This window comes from Acomys minous, assembly GCF_964271855.1.
Source record: "Acomys minous genome assembly, chromosome: 10".
Taxonomy (NCBI): domain Eukaryota; kingdom Metazoa; phylum Chordata; class Mammalia; order Rodentia; family Muridae; genus Acomys; species Acomys minous.
This window is the reverse complement of record NC_140491.1, coordinates 24,440,683-24,459,510: the sequence shown is the minus strand read 5'-3', so window position 1 is coordinate 24,459,510 and position 18,828 is coordinate 24,440,683. Positions and strand designations below refer to the sequence as shown.

Here is an 18,828-nt window from a genome sequence, read left to right as displayed (position 1 = left end):
TCAGGGGTCTGACCTGGTTAAGTCTATGAATTTCACAATGTTTGCCCTATGAAGAAAAGATCAAGCCACTGCCTCCGATTCCATGAACATTTGATTGTTAACATACAGAGGGCAAAGAAAAACTCACCAAACTGCAAAGATCCACCTTAAGTATGGGGATAATTATGTCTCCAACTTGTATAGCACTTTAAATTTATCTGGAGCACAATTTGGCCTATTATGTCATGTGACCATTAGCGTGCTATTTATTAGAGATGACAGGGTGTAGTGCCTGCTCCATCTACTGTTACAGCCCTCTGTAGCTCCTGATGCCATCACTTTGAAAGCAGGAACGGGAAGAAGCTCACTCCCCCATTTCTCCTGCAGTAGGTTGTCAGTTTGTCTATCACTATGGGCTTTCTCCAAAGTCATTTTTTTAGTCAATAGTCTGAGACTTCCTACGAATGCCACTAGAGTACATTGTCTGAGGTTCTTTACTGACTAAACTGATTTACTGTAAGAGTTTTAAATTAGATGATACAAGAAAAAAAGTCCTGAAAATTTTATGATAAACTTGTTTCCTTCCAAAAGATGTCCACCATCTTCAGACAAACAGCAGAAGCTCTGGGTCATGAATGAATGAATTAATGAATAAATAAATGAGTGAATGAATGAATGAACAAAGCAATAAGCAAGTAAAGTAACAAATGAACACTGAATGGAAATCTTTGATTCTAACTTAATTTGTTTCAAATCCATCAATGGTTAATGAAGTCTTCGGTTGAAAAGGATCACTAGTAAAAACCACATTAAAGACCAGAGAACCAAAAAACACTTAGTGCAGCTCATGCTGTCTGGAGCCACTGAGACAATGACATCTGTGTCACTCTGCAATAGAGATGCCACAGATGCAGACAAGGACGTGTTCCTGTCATTAGCCTTGAAAGGCAGCCCTGAAAGAGGTATTTCTTTCTTCAAAGGTAAAGTTTTAAATGCAATCAAAGGCAATTTCCTTCCATTGGCTCCTCGCTAAAGGAAACCTAGAACCACAGGTTGCCCAAACACGTTACTAGCACTTTGTTCTTTGGTTGGTTGTTGGTTGGGTTTTTTCCCAGCACTTTATTCTCTCAAAATAGGACCTGGACATTACAAGTGCTGATGGGCAGATATCATAACTGTAGTAGTTTGGGGGCTGTTTGGTTGTATCTTGGTCTTCCATTGGTATCAGGTCTTTCTCTTCATTGGCCATCAACTGCCTGGACCAGAAAGTTGGGCTAACTTGAACCACAGATCCTTCTTTCGTTCTGTGCCAAGTGGAGGAATAAAGAGGAAAACTCACCTTCATCCTAATTCCAAATGCCCTTCATGGCATAGGATTAAGACATTCATTAACTCATGGAATCCTGTTCCCTGCTTGGTGTTGAACTAAGCACATATGCATCTCAGAGTACTATAAACTGTGGACATGATTAATAGCTGAGGTTAAATACATTCAAGCAGACACAAAATGATTCTCTGTGTATTAAGACCAGGGCATTGATGCTTTAGGGGGAGAAAGACAAATATTCAGAAAATGAAATTTTCTTATGGGAGGACCAAATCCTCAGGACCTGTAGTCACTGGCCACAAGAAATACCCTTCTAGGTTTCAGGACATTGTGGAAATACTATCTATAGAAAAGATATATGCAGATTCTAGTCTTGAATTGCCCTCACCCAGTGTGCCACAGTGCCTGATTTTTCACAAAACTTTAAAACATGGCCACATCCCTGCCACAGTAACTATTAAGTGTGGTCACCAAATGCCTTATGTATAGTATCAAGGAATGATTTTCCCAGAAATAGGCTTTTAACCATACAATATCCTATGAGAGAGAAAGCGTGGGAGAGGGAGAGCAGAGGGAGAGGGAGGGAGGGAAAGGGAGAGGGAGAGAGAAACATGAAGGCAATGATTTTAGAACTCTTCTACGGCAACCACAATAAACATTCCGTGGCTGAAATGAGCCAATAGCAGCGAGGAGCGAGATCAAGGCTACTTGGACTGCTACTTTGATACCTTAGCGGAAACATGTCTGAATATATAATACAGAAAAACACACATTGCAAGATGAGCCGGAAGAACTTAGTCAGTATTGCAAAGTCATCAGACTTCTCAGAAGAAGAACAGAGATGGGGGAGAAAAGATAAAGGGAAGTGGGATGAGTGGCAATTGCTCCACAGAGGGACCAATTCATAATTCTTCAGGCTACCTAATGAGACCTGGTGACTGTAAAGAATAAAGGCACATGAGGAGGTAGCAGTCCTACATTGCTTTGTTGTTATTATTATTATTATTATTATTATTATTATTATTATTATTATTATCTTTTTAGGAAAGTGAAATGTCATACTAATGGCCACTGAGCAGTGTTTGTTTGCTATGACCTTAAAGGTGGGTCGTTCTTCCAAAAATTTTTGTGGGATCAAGATGGAACAGCTTGTGTATAATGGACAGCCACTGGAAACCTTAGCCTAAAATTAGCATTATATAGAATAATTAAAGGGACAATCAGAAGGTTGCCCAAATTGTCCTGGGTTTTGATCTAGGGGCAGCAATAGGCTCATTGGTTTTCACTCAAATAGCAAAGGCCAAGGCACGTGAAATATTTTCACAGGGCTGAAAGTGCTGAGTATAGCATCTCACTAAACTTGCACTTTTCAGTGGGAGCTACTGATGCTTCTAAAATGAGATATTCCAAAGCATGCAGCTGGATTGAGTTCAGGGACCAAAAACTTCCCTTTCCTATGAGGAAGGCCAACAAGATGATGTTGCTTATTTATTTCATGCCATCCAAATGTCAACCAAGTTAGTGAAATGCTCTAGAATCTCCACCTCCAAAGGACAGAGCCATGCTTAGGTTTAACCAGCCCTTCTTTTTGTTTCTTCTTCTGGGTCATCCTGCAAATACCGGAAGTGGGGGTGACTTTCCTGGGCAATTAAATGCAGAGAAAAACAGAATCTCATTATGGCTTCATGTTAGCTAGAACTATGCAGTGGAGGGGCCTTGTAGGCTCCCACCTGCCCAGGGAGCTTCAGCACGTAGCTCTACATACTGTCCATGGCAAGTCCCTACCAGAAGGTCTGCTTCTTGAATGTTCAAAAGGCAAATGCTGCTCATTCTTGTCAATAATAGATGCTAGTGAGTGTGCTAAGTTCTTCTATTATATTATGTCATTTGGCACAACCCAAGGATGGTAGTATTATGGCCACTCTTCCCATGGGGAACAGAGTTTCTATCATGTGTACCACATGGACCTCTGGATGTTTTTGCAACACTGCTCCAAAGAAATGTTCCCTGAATGAATTGTGAGACATCATACATATTTCCTAAAAATGTGACAGGCTCTGGATAGGTCTGCTAAAAAGGCTCCAAGCAGCATGTCACTCGGATGATTGTGACAGTCATGAGAAGACAGAGCAGACAGCACAGCTCTGCTACCTGTCTAAGAAGAGCAAAGAAAAGCAAGATTCTTAAAGCGGTGGTTGGTCAACCTAACTTACAAATGTTCTCTCGGTATTAGACAAGGAAGGCACTAACAACCCATCACACTGGATTAGAGTCACAACGCAGGCATGAAGAGGGCTTAAAGGATATGTATCAATGACTTCCCGGGCCCTCTATATTGAATAAAAGCATTTGTAATTCTTTGTGACCTTTATATCTGTTATCAAAAATAGCCATATTGCCCTTAATTATGGGCAATGAAAGGACAGGGTGTGTGTGTGTGTGTGTGAGAGAGAGAAAGGGGGGCAGGGGGAGAGAGAGAGAGAGAGAGAGAGAGAGAGAGAGAGAGAGAGAGAGAGAGAGAGAGAGGGAGAGAAACAGAGAAACAGAGAGACAGAGACAGACAGAGAGAGAGAGAGACAGAGAGAGAGACAGAGACAGAGACAGAGACAGAGAGAGAGAGAGACAGAGAGAGAGAGAGACAGAGAGACAGAGAAGGAGGAGGAGGAGGAAGAGGAGGAGGAGGAGAAAATGGTAGAGTGGCCAATTGACTATAAGTAGCAGACAGGAAGCCTAGTGACACCCACACCCACTCCCCACCAAGCTGGACTTTCATGCATCTCTATTTACAAAATCAAAAGATTCTTAGGGCTAAGATGGAGCTTAGTTAGTAAAGTGTCTGAAGCCTCAGGTTTGATTTTTGACACCACATAAAGTAGATGTGGAAGCACAGACCTGTAACCTCAATGGGCAGGATGCAGTCTCCCAGGACTTTCCAGGGACTACAAGGCCAGCCTAGGCTCTGTGAGATGATGTCACAAAACAAAGCAATGACCCACTCCTTTTCAGCTCAAAGATGGAAGCACCTACCTATGGTCTGCTTCTCTTTAGAGAATATGCTTATTCCAAGGGAGATCCATGCCCCTGGTGAGAGTGCAGCTGCAGAAGGCAAAGGTCATCACCCCAATTTCTAAACTTGTTCACTCTGCAGCTCCTCACACTGAGTGCTGCCACATCCCCAGGAAGATGCCTACAGTTTTCACAGGAACCAGTTGTCTCAGGCACATCCCACCTGTAGTCCCAACCACCAGGACAGAGTAAAGTTGAGGGACCTGGGTAGGCAGAGCAGCAAGGTCAGGACAGAAGAGCTTTCTGGAAGGAGAGGCCACTATGTCATCCAAGACACCAACCCCTTGCAGAATTATTATAGTGCTGTTTTATTCTCTATTAGAGTAGAACCCAATACATCCCAGAGTATTCGATGAATGGCATCAGAGCACTGACTATGGATCAAGTTCACTTGGTATTGAAAAGTCTAAAGAGCTTGGTTAAGGCTTGTTTTGTCACCCATTCCACTTGATGGGCTTAATTTCCCAAAGTGTCTATTCACTTGTTCACTCATTCAAAATATTACTGAACAGCAATTACAACAGCATTCTTCCATCAGCCTGACAATGCAGCACTCACCAAAACCCCCACCTACCTGGAGCTAACATTAGAATAAGAGGCAGCAGGATGAGGCTAGCTCAGAGATAGGGCAGTTTATAACAGCAGTGATCCTCTAGAAACACAGAAGATGACAGGGAGAAAGAGGTTGGTCTAGTGAAGGCTGCAAATTACCTCAGAATATTTCTTACTGCCAAGCATAGATAACTAGGGACATCGTCCTACAAATAATCTAATAGGTTAGTCTTATTTTCCTATCAAAGATAAAATGAATTCTGTTCCTTGGGAGTCATCAAGGAAAGACCTCAGCTTTGAGCCCAGGGACAGCCAGACATTTTCCTAGTCTGTCACACTGTGCCTGCCTCCAGAATGGGTTAAGATGGCAGTGCTTGGGAGTCCCACATAAGCAGCATGTCAGATGTTCTGGGCAAGTTTTATCTTCTCTGTATCCCAGCCCTGGGCTGTCAATCAGCTGTCGCTCGTCCGCACATCAGCCTGGTGCGTGCATCACCAGGCTGTCAGAGAGGCTGCTGATGAGACTCGGTTCCTGCCTATCAATCATCTTTGTTTCCCTTCTCTACTCGGGAAATATTTTGGCTCAGAGAAACAAAGAAGCCTGGGCAATGATGGTCCACAGTCACGCGTTTCCTCCTGTGCACGGACATAAGACTTCTCACTAACACAGATCCTGCCTCGCCCCAGGTGATGTCTGGATATCGGGTCGACAGAGAGAAGAGCAAGAGTCTGTTTTGTCGGCACAGGCTTCAAAACTGTAATTCTAGTTAATTCTAGTTCGCTGAGCAGACCCTTATAGAGTCCCCAGCAGGCAAAGCTCAGGAACATAATGATAAAGAAGTTAGCTATGCTATACCTCCGAAAACAAATAACTGAATGAATAAACAAGACAGCTCAGGAAGGGGACTGCTTGGGTAGAGATTAGTCACCACTGACTAGGGATCTGAGGAAGGAAGAGCTGCTGGACTGCTGAGTTCATTCATTTGCCTACCTGCGCCTTCCCCACTGCTGTTCTAGAGCCTGCGGTGTATTGCGACACTAACAAAGGAAAAGTAGAACTCCCATAAAGTAATGATACCAGTGCTGGCACCAGACACTTCAACAGACCATTGTCTGGCCTACTGTCCCTCTCATACAAAATAGCCCAAGATACCAAAATCTAAATAGATGCCCCTAAAACAAGTTAACCGCAGGATAAAAAAAAAAAAAAAAAAACCCATGATGGTTGAATCTCTCCTTTGCTTTCCCACAAAGTCACTATATGCATGTGTTAGCATGATAAACTAATTTGTCATACTATAGACCCAGCTAGTACTAGATTCTCTAAAACACCCTTATATTAAAAACAAAGACACGCCAGGCAGTGGTGGCGCTCGGCTTTAATGTCAGCATTTGGGAGACAGAAGCAGGCAGATCTCTATTGAGTTCGATGCCAGCCTGGTCTACAAAGCAAGTCCAGGACAGGAAGGCTACACACAGAGAAACTCTCTCTCAAAAAACCAAAAACCAAGAACCAACAAACAAAAAAACCCAAAGACACATTATTCCCTGGAGACTTTTGAACATATCCAGCCACTCTCGGTGTTTTGAGCAATGTTTATCACGAGCCTATCACCTATGGACTGTCAAGTGCTCTGGGCAGACTGTTTCATGCTGTGTTAGTTCTACCATCATCTCGGGGTTTGTGATGTGGGACTGTTTTCCCCTCTGACAGGTCCTTTCATATGAGCTCTGCTGATTCTGATAGCATGTTTTTCTCTGATCTAAGCGGACATTAATTGTTTCTGTGTTGATGGATCTACGGCTCTTGGTCTGATAGTACAACCAGCAAATCTAATGCCTGACAAGTCGGCTGAACCTAATCAGGACAGATCAGCTGTTACCCAAGGTGCCACTCGCTGTAATTTGGGGCTCTTTACCAAATTATCACTTGCCAAAAAGACAAGGAACTATAATTCTGTCAACACTAATCCAGAACTGCACGTTCAAAGCAGCTGAGGCTTCCCCTGTGCACGAGAAAAGATAGCGCGTGTCAGATAAATACCTGAGATCATGGATAAGTGGGAATTAGAGGATGGGGCTGATAGTGTGATAGTAAGGGATTTTTCTTTAAAAAAGGAAACTTTCACAATCAGAAGCATAAACCCTCAGGGGTAAGAGGTTACTGACAAGACACATGTGAAACCCTCATCCTTCTGCTACCCACTTCTGATTGGGCAACTTGGTCTGTATCTGTTTCCCTCACTAAATCAGCAAATACCCAAACAGTCTAAGCCTCAGAGGGAACCTCACAGTAGTGAGGTGGGCTGCCACTCAGTGACAGTGCCTTGGTGGGAAGCAAGTGCTTTGTCAATGGCAGAGGCATTATTGACGGCGTATTCTCTTCAGACTCCTGTGGTTTTCTTACAGTCATAGAAATAGGAGGGAACATTCGGAAAATAAACATCTTTCTTACTGTATCGCTTTGGTCCGTCTTCCAAACAAAATGAAAGAGTTAATGTGGCATCATCTTCGAAAAATTCAGTGGCAAACGCATCCCACCAGAGGTTGTCACTGTCCTGCAAAGAGACAGGTCGTTTATTTAACAGGCAAAGGTTTAAGCAGCAAATATCTCAGAGAAAGCAAAGAAACATGGGAAGTAACCAATAAAACAAACAAAACCCCTCAAACAATGCCTCCTTACTTAGCATTGGTGGGAGTGTGTGTGTGTGTGTGTGTGTGTGTGTGTGTGTGTGTGTGTCCTGGGAGGAGGTGGGTAGTGCGTAGTCACTTTTCAAATTAATTGCTTCAAATGTGGCCCAAATTCCAGTTCACTAGACAAACTAACACCAACCTAACCAACTAAACATTAATTTTGAGGACATATTTGGAGAGATTTTTAAAATGTGCTGTGCAACACAATGGCTGTTTCTTTATGAAGGGTGTTTGCTATGAATACATTCAAGATTGTAGCTTTAATTGTTTTCTTTTGCTTTCTATTGTCTTGAGAGTCCATTTTTAATCAGTGGAAAACACAATGTTACAACCAGGTTAACGATGGTCCTTTTTTTTTTTAATGATTTGATCAAATATATTCATGATTTTACTTTTTATACATGATATAGTGGTAACAGATAGCCATTGTATTACACACACACACACAACTCAAATGAAAGTGAATCTTAAAAGGATAATATCTGCCTATGGATTTTTTGAAGATTTTTTTAAGGCAATAACTCGCTTATCATTAAAACAATTATGAAAAATAGAGTTTAGGAGAACACAGGCCCTCTACCCAGTCTGTTTGTCTTGTATTGGCTGTTTCTCTTGTTTTTCTAGAAAACACTTTAGGAAGAATGCAGCTGAAGGCCACTCAAATCACCACTAATCCTCAAGGGAAGAGGGGACCCACAGCAGAGACTGACGTGGTGTCCTGCTTAAAAAAGGAAGCTAGTGTTCAATCTAACCCCAAATTCTTAAGCAAAATCTTTCTCCAGGGATGTCGGCTCCAGTGCCAGACTGGAGGAAAGATGGCTCCCAGCTGCCTGTCAGATGAGGTGGGGGCAGAGGGAATCTCTACTTACTTTGCTCTGCTCCATAGTCCCCTGAGGCTGGGGCCCTGGTGAAGACACTGCAATCTCTCTGCTGACCATTAAGCTGTTCTGCTTATGACAACATTAAGTTGTTGTCACTGGAAGGCATCAGGAATGAGGCTCCATTCCTTACAAGAACAATTAAGACGCCTGAGAAGATTGATGTCGCCCTCTCCCGCAGAAAGGAAGAAGCTCAGACAAATGAACGCTTCTGTCTCCTTCCTCTGGATTTCACCCAAGAGCCACATTAAGGCCAAAGCTTTGCTTTAGAAAACACAGCAGTAAATACAAAGCCACCCCAGGGTTGCATATGGTCCCCTAATCCAAACCACGACTCCGCTCTCCTTTCTAAAACACTTCATTGACCATTTACTATGTTGAGTACCATAGAGCACACATCTGAAGAAGAAATGGGTTCCACCCTGAACGCTCACTAGCAGAACACCAAGTGAGCAGTGTAAAGACAGCCTTGAACATTTCTGAGATGCCACTCCCTCATCACTCAAGCTATATGTTTTGGAAGTTTCTAGAACATTTAAAAAATCCATGAGTTTGGAAGTAGAGAAATCAGTTTGGGAAATAAACACCATTTGCTGAAAAAAAGTCACCCCTTAATGTTATTCAGTGCACGCCAAATGCTATTCTGACTGCTTTTTCTGTGTTTTCCTATCTAATCCACAGATCTCTTATTTTTGTTTTTGTCTTGCTTTCTTCTTCAGAACAATGATTAGCTTCCTGGGATCAGGGGCTTCTTTCCCTTGTGCCTCCTCCAGCCCACAGAAGGGTGTCCGGTCCACGGTATTCTCAGTAGAAGTTATTATGTGAATGAATGTACTTACTCATATCATTTCCTGAGCTTTGCAACTGCAAAAACTAGATTCTCAGTGGGAAATGTTCTGAACCCGCTATGCTTTACCAACAAATGGTGGGGCTGAGACTTGGAATCAGAACACAGGGTGGCTCCAACTTTTCTCTGCCTCTGTATTCCTGCAGCCATCTGACATGTCTCCCTACCAGTCTTAGTTAGGGAGGAGGGAATCCAGCATCAGGAAGGAGGAAGGAGAAACAGCAGGAAGACCCTTCCCATTCTTCCTTGAGCTCTCTGCTTTGTAGTGTAGATTCCTTGCCAGTGCTCATGCCCAACTTGGCTAGGTACTACATCATTGGTGTGATTTGCTTCTGTGAACAACGCTGCCCCTCCTAGCTAGTCAAACTTGGGTGGTTTGGCTGATTTGCTTCTTTGAAAATTGCAAATAACCACAGCTACAAAAGTCATCGAAATAATAGCCACCTAGCCAGGTAGCTGTGAGACTGAATGGGGTTAGAGGCTGTCAAGACCCCGCAGACATAGAATTTTATGAGGGCAAAGAAAATGCCATTTCTTTGCCTCTGTCCACCACCTCTCTATCATGTCTACAGCAGGAGCCACTGCATGTTCAGATGAATTCTACAAAAACAATACGCAAATGAATCAAGATGCTTTTCAAGTTTCACCCATTTGCAATCCATACACCAGGCCCCACCATCTTGTTAAAGACCAAGTGGAAACTAGAATGCTGCTTTTGCTTCCTCAATCCCTCCAAAGGTGCACAGACTGGATTGGGTCTCCACATCCATTTTCCTGAAATCTGACTCTTGGTCTTTGTGACATCAGCTGCAAAATGAATGAGTACAAGACAAAAAACAAAGGAGAAGCCCTGGCTGACGTGAGACTGTTGGGAGAAAAGGGCAGGATCGGGATAACATAAAAGCTGTCTATGGATAAATAGCCTTACACACTCTCAAAAAACCTTCCACGAATCTGAGCGCAGGTTGCAACAGGCATATGGCCCAAGGAGATGCTACTTGGTTCAAACTAACTTCAGAAGAACAGATTGCAAGAAGTATGGCACATCAGCTGCAGCATCCTGGAGCAATTGGTGGTGTTACCCATCTTCAGTGAACAGCCCACCACAAGTAGGGTTAAAATATTTGAGTTAATATTGCCAAACCTATAAAATACTGGCTTTCTTGCTAGCTGGGTTAAAAAAAATTGTACCCATACCTTATTTTATAACCCAGCTTGGAAATCTCACTGGACAAAGCTATCTGGAGAGCTTCATTGTTTGTTGATTCTTTGTTTCCTAGCTGATTTTGAAGAGTCATAAAAAACTTTTTGCATTGTTTAAAGCCAGCAAGATAGCCCAGTGGGTAAAGGTGCTTGCCATACAAGCTTGCCAACTTACGTTTAATCCTGATACACACAGAGGAAGGAGAGAGCTTACTCCTGACAGTAGCTGTTGGACATCTACATGTGTGTCAGAAGATGAACACTACTGTTTTTACACAGGCACCACACATCAGCATCATCACCATCATCATTTAAAATTCTGTGTTATATTTCAAGTTAGAAAAATACACACATACAATGCTTTCAGATTAATCTTTAGTTATAGGAGTACAAATATTTATGGAAGACACAGAGCTTGAAAAAAACAAATAAAATTTAAAAAAATACAGTAAACTGCGTCAGACCTGTCTCGGTCATGCATAAAGGAGGCAGTCTGGGTAAAGCCCCACACACTGAGACCCCTGGGTTAAGAGCAGGACCCATAACCCCGTATTTCTAAGTGGTTTACATGCAATAAACCACCTTATATTCATAACTGCCCTCAGTGCCTCCAACAAGTGGAGCTCACAGCCTTATGGGAATTTATGTCCTTAACCTCTATGTCACCCTCACTTGAATATATAAACTCTGTCTCTTAATGGCTTAATGACCATCACCAATCCACCAGGCCAGTCCTCTGCATGTTTGTTTGGTAAGGAATACTAAGCCCAGTGGTCTTTGAGGACTGAGAAGAAAGGCCCATGTAGTGACTGTTTGATAAATTCTGTTCTGAATCTTCATTATGATCTCATTCGATGCTTACATCATTTTTAAAGAAGGAACCAAAATTAAAAAAAAAAAAGTTAAGCTACTCAATAAACCAAAATAACAAGACAGTGGTGAGAAAGTTTATATAAAGTCTGTGTAATTCCAAATCCACATGTTCCCTTCCTTCCAAATTCTGCTGAGATGGTGATTTGTTTTTCACCTTGAAATGGATCACAGGAGTTGGAGCTTGCCATCAGCTGGCGTGAGTTCGAGGGTGCTTATCATAAAGCAGCTTACTCCTCCAGCCTTTTACAGTTTGGGGGAGCCCCCCCACTTCACACATTTTCAATGTTTTGTTTAAGTGCTAAAATACATTATTCTTCTCTTCTTTAAATATAGGTTTTTGGCTTTTTATTCTTACATTAATTAATTAATTTACTGTATGTATGTGTGTGGGGAAAGGGCTCACAACTGTCATGTCACATGTGTGGATGCCGGTGTACAACCTGTGGGAGTCAGTTATCTCCTTTCTACCCTATGGGTCTCAGGACTGAACTCATGTCATCAGGCTTGCAAATACTGATTTTTGCCTGCTGAGCCATCTTGTTGGGCCAGTAACTTTAATTAAGTGTTTTATTTGTCCACTTAGCCTATTTGGCTCTACTGGGGATTGTACCTGGGGTTTTGTGCATGCTCATGACTGAGCTATATGCCCAGCCCTCAACTGTCTGTTTAGAGACCCCTCCACTTTATTGATAGGGGCTCTTATTTTCTTAGGTAAGCCATGCACCAATATATGAAATGAATGTATTAAATTTTTCCACTAACAGTCTCAACCATCATCCCATCATGACCAACAGAGCTGCAGTGAAAACCTATGTAGCATCCTTTCTGTAAGTGTGTAGGAATTTCTCGGGACAGAGATCTGAGGTGGTCGGTGCTTAGGGAACGCGCTGGGCTTTTCTTCGGTCTTTGATTAGGAAGACCTTGGACTTGCTTATTAAAGACTTCTAGTGTGATGGATGGATGCACAGGTAGAGATGAAACAAAGACAAGCTCTAAGTGATGTGTTTCCAAGTGGGATCAATAGGGAGAGCAGGTAATTACAAAGCAGAGACTGGCTCTGCCAGGAAGAGGAGCTTCTACATCTATGTGTCCAAGAAGAAGCAACAATGTAATGGAAGAATGAATGATAACATAAAAAAAAGTCAGTCTGTCCTTGACTCAAATGAGAAGGGGGTATTAGGAGCTTTGTTACCCGAAAGGTAGGACACTTCTTGACACTGACATAAGGAAGAAAGCACAAGTTCATCAAGGGCCAGAAAAAAGGAGCCCTGAGTTTCCAGCACCTTGATTCACATGCAGATCTAGCTGTGCACATGACACACACACACACACACACACACACACACACACACACACTCACACAGGCTCTCACACACTCACACACACAATATCACACATGTGAGTGCACACGCGCGCACACACACACACTCTCTCTCACATACACACAGGCTCTCACACACACACTCTCACACACTCACACACTCACACACTCACACACACAATATCACACACGTGCATGCACACACACACACACACACACACACACACACACACACCGCTTTTGTTTGGGGGCCTGTCTTTTCCCAGCAAACATGCACTTCCCATGCATGCTGTCTTTGTGTATCTTAACTACTGTTTAGTGTTCAGTGAATATTTACAGGTAAAAACTGGATTCCTTCCCCAACCCTAAAAAGCTGCAACAGCATACAGAAACTTCCAGGTAAATAAACACAAAATTGACTAGGACTGAAGCCTGGCAAGGGCACTATTGTTGACAATCCTCATATATTTTAATTAGGTAAAAATACCGCCGAAGCTCCTCTATCCTAAATAATCCCTCATATGCATTTCAGCGATTAAAATTCTTATTCCTTTTGTCGCATTCACAGGTGAGCCCAAGTCCCACTGACAGCCAAGTCATACATCAGGATGAGAGACATCCTCATGCCAAATAGGAGAAAAGATCCTTAATTATATTAAAAAATCCACAGAGACATTTGCTCCCATCTCAGTGTCTCTCCCATCCTCACTCTGTCCCTCTCTAGCAAAAACATGATCTTGGTACTGGGGATGCCCCCCGGCATCTTTAACTTAAGCATTGACAGGTTACGGGGGATTTTTGCCAGAGTAATTATTTTTCAATTCAACAATAATGAGAAATTACCATGGCAACCATGTATCACGTGGTACACATATACACTGCCCCCCCTCCAAAGAGTGAGCCACACGTACAGTATCGACTCCTTAAAAAAATGTGTGTGTGTGTGTGTGTGTGTGTGTGTGTGTGTGTGTGTGTGTGTTAATTAAACCAAGGCAGGTCAAAGTAGAGAGTGTTAGGAAGGGGGCTGAAAGCTGGGAGGTGGGAAGGATGTTGACTGACTTGACTACTTTGTGGTCTAGACAGCAGGAGTCTCTCGTGACACCCTGTCCTGTGCATGCACACTGGCAACGCTATGCTAATTTGTTTCTTACCTTTATCTCAGTCACTCCCATTTACGTGAGTCACCTAACCTTCTAGAAGAAACTGAGGACTGAGCAAATGGGGGTCATCCTTGCATTTCTAAATGCCTTTGTTGGCTCTGCCCTTACACCGAGACAGGAGACAGACAAGCCCCCCAGAAACTGCCTTATGTCTTTTCATGACCTTCAGGAAGTACTTACAATCTGTTTTCCTGGACATCAAGTCTTTACATTTACTTTTAGTATTTTTCCCCCTTGGGTTTTTTGTTTTGTTTTGGTTTTTGACAGTGTCTCACTGTGTGCCTAAGGCTTCTTATGTAGCCCAAGCTGGTCTCAGAGCTCATAGCAATCCTCCTCCCTTAGCCTCCCCAGCTACTGGGATTATAGGTGAGAGCTACCATGCTTCCTAAAGCTTTCTGCCATCTTGATCTCTAGATACCTTTTCTCCCATCTTGGGGATTTAAAAATAAGCCGTGTTTATTCAGAACATGTTAATAGCAGTGATCAGTGCTGACCGCTGTGCCAGCCACTGTTCTGAACTCTTCCCACATCACAACTTCTTAAAGCCTGAGAGCAGGCTCTTCCAATAAGTCTCCGTATTGAGCCCATTTCACAGATGAGGCAACCAAGGCTCAGGAGTTCAACACTCAAGCACAGTTACACAGCTGTCCATTTCAAAGGAAGGACTCAGATGAGAGTCCTTGACATTCAGATGCTCAAAACTAGTACATTGTGACATAGACATACCTTTATCCAAACACCCGACAAAATAGCCTCAGTTGTTAAAACATGCAATTAGTATTACGTGTGTTCAATGTGGGGAGCTTCCCCACCTCAGAGAACTCAAAGCAAGGCTTCCCATCACCCCTACATAGTTTGTGGAAACACAGAAACAAAAGTAAAGAGGTTGAGCCATCTTCCTTTTGTGAGCTCCTAGCTGCAGAAGCACAAAATAGATACAGGCAAGAATTTTGAAGCCCTTCTCTTCTTAGTTTTCTTTCTTTCTTTCTTTCTTTCTTTCTTTCTTTCTTTCTTTGTTCTTTCTTTCATTCTTTCTTCCTTTTTCTTTCTTTCCTTTCCCCCCTCTCTTTCTAGCTTTCATATTTATCATTATGATAATTTAAGAAAGCAAAATTATCCACTCTGATTTTATTTATTCTCAGCTAAAATGTATCTTATTTGATAGTAAATGTTTGCTATCAACCTAACAGACATCTTAAAACTGCGTGTTGCCATGACAGCAAACAGTCTATGTCGATAGGACGTCTTGGAATTTCACTCACAATTCAAGGCTTTCCTTGGAGAAAGTGTTTACTACACACTACTCCATCCAAGCAGATACTTTGAAATGGCCCCGACCCCCGAGAGGCATATAGACTAACAAAAAACTCAACACCAGGCCTGAGAAACCCCTTTCGAGTTGTTAGTAAGGGAAACCCAAGAGACTCCCAGAGCAGTATATATTGCTGTTGCCCTTGGTGATCTCTCAGAGACTGGGGTAATGTCCCCACATCTAAAGACACAATGCACATTGCTCACAAGCTCCAGAGGAACTAAGCTAGATCTGACCTGCATTAGAAAAGTAACCCCAGCTGATTTTGTGGGGGTTGAGGGGAGCTGTCTGGGGCAGGGAGGCATTTTTATGCACAAAGAAGAGAAAAATACATCTTGATGATGCTCCAGTGTCTCCTTTCCACCTTTTTGCAAGCTCTTTCGCCGTGCATCGTTATGCACAGGACACCCATGTCTTTCCTAGTTCCCTGCTTTTCTTCGGGATGAGCACCCTGCAGTTCCAGCAGCTGCTGAGCCTCTGCTTAACTACACATGCGCCTCTGCTAAAGCTTTATCTTTTGACAGTTGTTAGATTGGATCCCTCCTTCCTTAGACTCTCCGTGGTCCTCACTGCTGCTTGTTGCCCTAAGCACACGGAGCAGCAAGGCTGGGATCTGACCTTATCTGCCTTCCCTTCATAGATGACAGAGTTTGGCTTTTCACGCAGATTCCTTCCTCCTGTCCCAGGCCACACTCCACCTTCTGTAGGGTGTCTCGGGGCACTTACCATCCTGCCACTTGGTATATATGTTTTTGAACTTGGTGTAGCTCTCTGCTCCTTGTCAATCCAATAGCAGGTGCCCTGTCACTCCCTGTGTCATCAGCCTGCTTGCCCCCAGGGAAGCACTTCACTGATTGGTTTATTGTTTATTGTCTTGTCTCTGAGAAGATGATTTATAAGACCCTCTTTTATACTTTCCTATGAAGCATCAGATGGGTGTTGACTAAATAACTACCTGAACATACAAGAAGTGTGATAAATAATGCAAAATATGAAAAGATAAAAAAGAATAAAAATGAAATCACTGAAGAGAATACTCATCTCCCTTTAAACTTCCAAAGTGCATTATTTAAAGTAATGTTTGCATATGGCTTAGAGCACCACAAACACATTTGTACATTGTAATGTAAAATGAAGAAGATTGGTCAGAAAGGCAGAAAGGTAGCATAGAATGGAGAACGAAACAGCAGAAGTGCACATGGGAAGGTGGTTCTGAGAAAGTATTGTTAGGCAGGAGGGTAAGGTGGTGAGACCCCACTGTGCAAGACACATGGAGGTTTGGCATGAGCCAGCTTGATGCAAATACATAATAGAGTACCAGGGACTTACCAGAATCGTTATTCTGTTGAAATGTTTAAATAAATACATGTCATGAATTAAGAGAATTAAAAATATTCATACCCTTTGACTCATTAATTCTATTCCTGGGAATTCATCCAAAGGATATAATCCAAAAATATGTAAATGCTTTATATGCAAAATTATTCACCATGGGAGTACTCATAAGAAAAAAAAAAACAAAACAGGAACAATGTGCTTATCCTACCGTGGAAGAATTATTCAAGAAACTATATGGACACTAGAAAGAAAATAGAAAAGTTTTAAAATATCATTTACATAGAGCTTATATCACCACAAAAGTATTTGCACATTATAACATAAAATGAAGAAGACTGGCTGGAGAGGAAGAGCAGTAGGACAGAACAGAGAAGGAAGCAGCAGAGGCACACATAGGAAATTAGTGGAAAACAGAAACAACATTGTCAAACAGGAAGGTTGCAGGGTGAGACCCCAGTGCTGAAGACAACACTCACTTTGGGTACAGGACTTAGAAAAACCAATCTTGAACTGACCAGGAATCTCTCCCTGGCTGCTAGCTTTTATAGTACCAGAAAGTGCAGGAAGAACAAAGAAAACAGTGATCTTCCCTAGTGCTATACCCTGTGTGCTACACAGATTTCCCTATTGGTGCAACAGTGGTGCGACGGTTATGGGTTCAACCAGTTACTTTTTGATTGACTGTACAGTCTTAATAGATTTAATGCCTGTAGTATAAGCCTGATCATTTGATACATAGCATCGTGACAATTTATTTTTCACATGTAAAAAACAGACTAGGTCTTTAGTAATTAATATGTTATATAGAAATAAACATATAAATGTAGACTATAATAAATTTCAGACTACCAGTAGAAAATTGAGGAGAATATCTGACTTTTTGAGTGCAGAAAGGTTGGGCATTCTAAAAACACACCAAGATCATATGAGATACAGACAATCCCTTTTACCTACCTCAAAATATGTTCAAATGCCAAGTGATTTCATGTACAATGTTGCGATATAAGTGACTACACTTGATGAGGACTAGTGCCTACCACAAATAACAAACAATCAAAATTAACTTATATATAAAAGCAAGAGATGCGAGCATATCATTCACACACACACACACACACACACACACACACACACACACACACACACATAATACAAATAAATAAATCTAGGTGTGTTGGTATTGGGAAAGCAGAAACAGTTCAATCTCTTGGATTCATTGTTTACCTATTCTGGTCTATGTGGCAGGCTCCAGACCTATGAAAAAAAACCCTGTGTCAAAAAAATAAGAATAAAATAAAATAAAGAACAAGAAAGAGAAAAAAAGGCAAAAAAATGTATAGCCACCAAAGGAACAGCATACATATGTATGTATACATCAACATGCCTGAACACAAACATACATACATGCACACATATACTCAAAAGCAAGGGTCTCTATCTATCTGATTGCTCGGGCTTGAACTTCACTCTTGCCTGGCTCATGTACTCCAACTCATTCTTATTGGGCTTTGTGTCTCTTGAGTCATCTGCAGATCTTGGGATTTATCAATCTCCATAATAGTATGCATCAATCCCTTAACAAACAGATACCATCTCTTAGATCTGTTTCCTTGGAGAGTCCTAACACTGTGGTACACGCTGAAGCCCTGCTACGTTACCATTCTCTGTTTTAAGTAAAAATAGAACTATTTTCCTCCAGGTAAAGAAGCAGCATAATTATCAATAGTGTGTGGCAAGGGACTCACTAACACGTTTCACTACATGTTATTTGTTTTGTTGCAACAGCTCAGAAGCAGCTCTCTTCACTATTTGTTTACACATTAGGAAACTCATCCTACAGGATGGAGACAGGAAGAGGGACAGCGAGGGACAGTGTGGGAGTTTCAGGAGCCTGGGTGGCTCTGTAGTTCTGAGCCTGACTGTACGGATAATCTCGGACATGTCACCTCACCTCTCTAGGCAGAGAGGCCCTTTCTTTGAGTGTAAGATGCTGACTGCAAAAACATTACTGGCCCAGGATGTGTGTGTGTGAGACCCATGTGGAATTTGTTGAGGGTTGTTGCTTGCAGTGCCTCTCTTTTCCAAAGCACAAGAAGACAGAAAGCCAAGGAAGCCGGGCTTCCAACCCAATGACCTGAGCTTGCTCCCTGGGAGACACATCTTGGAAGGAAAGGAGATACTACGTTGGCTTCATCTGTTCCTTGTCTAGCCATTGCAACAGGAGGCTAAAAATGATTCCCAAGTAATAAAGGGAATTATACTACATGATTGTAGAAGC

The 18,828-nt window shown here is 42.2% G+C and overlaps 1 protein-coding gene across 10 annotated transcripts in view; it reads right to left on the bottom strand.

Moving 5' to 3' along the window:
- The window catches only part of LDB2 (LIM domain binding 2), a 389,066-nt gene that overhangs the window by 182,391 nt on the left and 187,847 nt on the right, over positions 1-18,828 (bottom strand). For all 10 annotated transcript variants that reach the window (XM_084799110.1, XM_084799111.1, XM_084799113.1 and 7 more), the window contains exon 2: positions 7,380-7,482. In XM_084799110.1, the coding sequence (XP_084655236.1) occupies positions 7,380-7,482 (103 nt within the window). The remainder of the gene's footprint in view (positions 1-7,379; positions 7,483-18,828) is intronic.